General features: G+C 40.7%; 1 protein-coding gene across 1 annotated transcript in view; it reads right to left on the bottom strand.

Moving 5' to 3' along the window:
* Window positions 1-657: 657 nt before the first annotated feature.
* Window positions 658-6,000, bottom strand: part of foxo1a (forkhead box O1 a) — a 45,847-nt gene continuing 40,504 nt past the window's right edge. The window contains exons 2-4 of the mRNA XM_079608807.1: window positions 4,440-4,631; window positions 3,115-4,325; window positions 658-3,004 (exon numbers count right to left, since the gene is read on the bottom strand). Of these exons, the coding sequence (XP_079464933.1) occupies window positions 3,001-3,004; window positions 3,115-4,325; window positions 4,440-4,631 (1,407 nt within the window). The 3' untranslated portion in view covers window positions 658-3,000. The remainder of the gene's footprint in view (window positions 3,005-3,114; window positions 4,326-4,439; window positions 4,632-6,000) is intronic.

Genomic DNA, 6,000 nt, shown 5'->3' with positions numbered 1-6,000 from the left:
TGACTGAACCTCACTGCATCCCAACCAGGCGCGACAAGAAATTAATCGTTTCATACTGAAAGTGAAAATTATGGCACAGCCAATCATATTTTATGTTACATATAGAGTTATATAAAGTGGAATTTTGGACCAATTAGATTTCACAATGGCTAGGGCTTCACAGTTACAAAGCCACAGGAATAGAAACCAAAACTTGCAGATTGTTGCTGGTTAGAAAACAGTGTTAGCGTCTAATAACATTAAGCATTTAATATTTAAAGGTTGGCTACTGATATATGTGACCTTGGACCACAAAACCAGTCACATGGGTACATTTTTTAAATTGAGATGTATACATCATCTGAAAGCTGAATAAGCTTTCCATTGATATATGGTTTGTTGGGATAGGACAATATTTGGCAGAGATACAACAATTTGAACATCTGGAATCTGAGGGTGCAAAAAAATTGAAACATTGAGAAAATCAACTTTAAAGTTGTTCATTTATGTTTGCGATTGTGCTGCATTCAATCACAAAAATATATATTTTATATATTTACGGTAAGAAATTTACAAAATATCTTAATGAAACATGATCTTTACTTAATATCCTAATGATTTTTGGCATAAAAGAAAAATCTATAATTTTGACCCATACAATGTATTGTTGGCTATTGCCACAAATATACCGGTGCGACTTATGACTGGTTTTGTGATCCAGGGTCACATATCATAGTCTTCTCCAAAGCATTAAAATGTCTTCAGCGTTTGTTTTATAACACCCCAGACATCAACATAGTGTCGGGCCAGATCCGGCCCACATCTGGTAAGTGTGGATTCCACGTGTACCAGATGTGGGCCAGATGTGGGCCAACACTATGTTGCTGTCTGTGACTACTCAAGAAGTCATTTTCAACATTTTCAAGTCTTTAATGAATTATCTGAGATATTGGCACCCTGCTTCAATTTTTACCAGTTTGAACATTTTGAAGGTCTACAGGTGCAAGGAAGCAAAACTGTTGAAATATTTTGGTAAAGGGAACGAGAAATGAAAAGGAAATGATAAAACAAAGGTTGAAGCAGCACAGACTTGGAAAATCACCACAAACTTGTAGAACGTATACATCACAGTGCCTGCAATTTGAGAGAGATGTGAATTCAAACAGAAATATAATACAAGTGTAAATGATACACCATGACATGATACAATCACACCACTTCTCTTTCAGCCAAATAAATAATGTTAAGTCAAAAACTCTCTACACTTTCTTAAAGGCAGAAAACTGCAGCATTACTACAGCAACAGATTCAATATGGTGGCAAAGGCATAGGAGTCTGCTAGCGCTGTAGCTCTAAACTACTTTAACCACTGTAAAAGGCTTTGGTGGTGTCCGGGGCCCAGTAAAAAATTCATAGAAAGATAAAATCCAACAGTTTTTTCCCTAAATTTTTCTTACCATGGGAATCTTTAGATTTAGCTCGTATATGGGTCATAACAAAGACAGGCCTGATCTTTTTTTAATACAGGAATGCACAGATGATTTTATTATTATCATTTTTAAATGCTAAATTTGTCTTTTGAGGACCACAAACCTCTGAAGAAACACACTATACACAGCTTAGAGGAGTAATTCATCCAAATATTTAAATTCTGGGATCATTTACTCGCCCTCCTGTCATTCCAAACATGTGTGACATTCTTTCTTCCATGACACACAAAGGATGAATTTGAATGGACCACTGGTGTTTGCCATTTAATGATAATGATGCCCGATTTGATAGACTTATTCACCACCTTTTTATTTTACCTTTTGTGTTCCACAGAATAAATAAATGGGTTTGGAATGACACGAGTAAATAGGTTTTTCATCATTGGACGAACTATTCCTTTAAATAACAAAAATCTCAAACCAAATAATAAATCTGAAGCCAATAATAAACAGCAATACGAATAATTATGATAATACAAAAGAAAAAAAAAACTAAATATTTCTACTTTATAAGTTTTTGAAATATATATTTCATGTATTTACAAGAAATGTGGAAAGTTGTATACAATTCAGATGAGGAACATTCTTCCATGTAAGCCCACCAAAATGTAGAATACCAAATCCAGTTTCTCTCAGGTTTACAAAACAACATTAAATATGTTGCCCTGATTGTTGATATCATTGTGTAAACTCTGTACACAAAACTCTGTACACCAGTTTATAGTAACATACTCTTTCGAACTGTAGTACTGTACATCTGCTCTACGTCAAATATGCTGACGAGACAGAATTGAAAGTGTTATGATGTGCTGTATGCGACGTAGTTCAACTAGTCTGCAACAATTTCCCTAACGTTTTCAAGGTCTTGTTTCTGCAGGACCATTTCTAAATAAATCTATTTACAGTCATTCTTGCCTACAACTGTTCCAGTTCTTCTTCCCAATAAGGCCAATCATGGAGTCTCTATGAAGCACAGCATGCATGTGTTACCCTCAGCAATAACTGCAGGGTAAGGTTTTAAACTGACAACACAATGAATAAAAGAAAGCTATTAACTTGGGTGACACTGAGGTGTATCAAACGTACTTGAGGTGTGCCGCTGTGTGTTCTACCTTATCACAGTTTGCCCTTAATGGAAAATGTGACTTTAAAACCATTCCTGTAAATTGGTGTGGACATTGGTAAGTGTGTGCTGCAGCAGATGTAAGGGCCTTAGGTTCTCATTGCCCTGATTTGAGCACAGATTCTCTACAGCAAGAAGAAGGCAGTAAAATAAAGCTTGTCAATTTGGCTATGGAGCACAGGCACCTGGTTTGGCACTTGGTTTGAATCCCTATGTCTGAGGAAAACGTCCTTGCAATTTAGCTCCGCACTGAGCCAATGTGCTTGGCAGTGTGAGGTTTCATCTCAGATGCCTCTGTTGCAAAAAGCGAAAGAATAACAGGGGCTACGTTCCCTGACGAGGGGTTGACGAGAGGTTTGGATGCATGTGGACAGCAGCTCAGTGTTGCTGTACTCCAGTTGAGAGTTTTTACCTGTGAAGAAACCAAAAAAAATACGTAAATTTTTAGTCCAAGAGGCCAAATCTTGGACATTCCTGTAAAGATCTTATTGATCCCTAAGTTTAATAAAAGTAGTGCCCTACCCAGACACCCAGCTGTGAGTGGTGGTCTTTACACTGTGAGGCGGGAACCCCTGTTGGGTGGCCATGGGGTCGAAGTTGAAGTCCAGCGATTCTCCATCCATGAGTGTATCATGCAAGATGGACTCCACGTCACAATCGAAATGCTCCACAGGCATACCGTCCAGATCACTGGGCAGCTTCTCCAGGTGTTGCTGTTGCAGGTGGGGCATCATCCCTGGGACCCGGCCATATCCATTGCTGTTGATGCTGCAGTAAGGAATTCCACCTCCGAGATGACTGGAGCCTCCGTACTGCATATGCAATGCCGACTTGACGCTTCCCAGGCGTCCACTGGCACCGCCAATCGTGGCCATATGGTGCAGTGATCGCCCATTCAATGCCACAGGTGTGGGTGGGGCTTGTCCGTGCATATTGTGTGGATGAGAGAGGGCATGGCTATGAGATGCTCCAACTCCCATAAGTTCATTCCGCCTACTGCTGTAGGGGGGCAACATACATCCACCACTTCCAGCTGACTGGGAGACAACTGTATCCACAGAGGGCAGGAGCTCTCCAGACTCCCCATCAGACGTAAGAAGCTCCTTCAGCAGCCCTGCTGAGCAGTTAAACTGGCCCATAGTTCCTGGACCGGGACCAAAACTGGACTTGCTTTCTGACAGAGACTGCATCGGCATGGGGGACATGCTGCCTATTCCTGCCTGGCCGTAGAGACACTTACGATAGTCTTGTTGAGTCTGCTGGTTGACTGCAGCCAGACCTGGGGAACTGTAGGGGGAGTAACCAGGGCTGGCCTGCATGAGCGAAGAGGGTGACGACTGGTTGGATCCTGACCCAGGGCCTCCTTTGGGCCCCACTGATGCGTTCTTAGGTGAGAGCAAGTTGAGGTTATCCAGAAGGTTTTCCATCACATTCTCAGGGCCACTGTGACCCAGAGAACCAGCCATTTCAGACAAGCTGGGGAGGGTGGAGGTCATTTTGGCCCCTGACCCAGGTCCTGGGTAGACCATGTGGACGTCAGAGTCGCCAAGTTCGTCGTCAATAAAGGGGGAGAGACGCCCGCTCAGTGTGCTGGCATTGGAGCTGGTGCGGGGACGGAAAGCCGTCCAGGCATCAAAGTCATCGTTGCTGTGGGAGTTTGGACTGCCGGGCCACTTGCCGTACTGAGAACCTGGGCTGTCTGCACCACCCTCGGGCCCACCTTGAAGAGCCAGCTATAAATATAGAGAGGAATAGAAGCACTCGTGAGAAAAATAGCTGTATATTCATGGATAGTGTGTACTGTTTATCAAAGAGATCACAGAAAGGTTTTGGTGTGCGGCTTTTACCTTTTTCTTTGCCGCTCGTCCTCTGCTCTTGGCAAACTTGCTGTTGTTGTCCATGGAGGCGGCCCGGCGTCGAGGCGACTTGCCGCTTTTGCCACCTTCTGGGTTGAGCATCCACCAAGAGCTCTTACCTGTCCCCTCATTCTGCACACGGATAAACCTACTATGTAGGGACAGATTGTGTCTAATTGAGTTCTGTGGAAGAGAAGCAGAGCAAGGAGAAAAAGCATGAGTGTTATGTTCGTAGTTTGCCTCGTTCCCGTAAATTCCCCTCTGACGGTAAATCAACAGAGTGCAAATCCTCGCAGCAGCTGTTTTCTTTTAAACTCTCTTTTCTCTTCACCTCTGCTTTCGTCCACTCACCCTTTCCTTCACCTATATGTATCATTTTCTGTCATTCAAAGGAGACAGTTTTCCTTGAACATCGGCCATTCTTTTAAACATATTCTTGCAAATATTTACAAATTGCTCTCAGTGGTGCATTCAAATAGAACGGAGAATCCCTTCACTGTTTTGCTGTGAATCATAAAAACATCATTCTATTTTTAGTGAGAATTTTATAATCCTCAGGTTTAGACCACCAAGACTATTATTAATGATATATATCTGTCTTAAAAATGCTACACTTTATCTAGTAGACAATTTTAAATTAATAAAATGTGTGTACAAGAGAAAGAATCTGTTCCTCCAAAAGTGGATCAATTGATTTGAAAGTATTGAAGGTGACAGGTTTACATGGAAATGCAACAATGAGTAAACACTGGCATTTCAAAAAACTGCTTTGTGTGTTTGAGTGGCTTGACCTGTCAATTACCTGTTCAGCTCAACAATGGAAGACCGGAATTGTTTCAAAAACCCGTTTTGAAACATTCACATGTAAGTTCCAAGAACATTTTCAGTTTCTTTATCTGCTCCTTTACAAAAGAGCAAAAATCGACTTAAGTGGCGACAAATTACTTGAATGATTAATGATTAAAGGCTTAATGACCAGCCAAAGCAGCCATTTCTATGCCTGCTATTCTACACTTGCCAAAAAATTGTGGTGGTGAATTTAGTCTGGTATAATTATGAACTTTTTCTATCATTTTGATGAGTTCACATACCATAATGCCAGGCAAACATGGGTAAACATTCAGCCTGGCATAGACACATTACCTACGTTGTCATGGCGATCTCAATCATTAGAACCATTTTCCCTAGAGAGGTGGAAAATGGGGTATTTTTGAAATGCTGGCCTAATGCTTCCTATGTCTAATTTAGAGTTGTTAATGGATAGTTACAGGATGTGATGGCAGCTTAGGATGGTCTTTGCTGTTGTTTGTGAACTAAAAGGCTTCATGTAGCACATGCAGAGACATTATTTATTTTTCATTTTTTCTTTTAAATCTGACCCATTAATCCTATAGTGGCTGTTAAGTTTCACATATGGAGCAGCTCATAATAAAACAGATATTGACAGATTAAACTGAATTAATATCGAAAATACTAATTGAAACTTAATTTGGAAAAAAATACTTTATATTAAAGTTAGTTATATTATCTTACATACTCATATTACATAATG

Source organism: Phoxinus phoxinus (assembly GCF_949152265.1).
Source record: "Phoxinus phoxinus genome assembly, chromosome: 4".
In the NCBI taxonomy this organism is placed as follows: Eukaryota; Metazoa; Chordata; class Actinopteri; order Cypriniformes; family Leuciscidae; genus Phoxinus; species Phoxinus phoxinus.
This window is presented reverse-complemented; position numbering and strand designations above follow the sequence as displayed.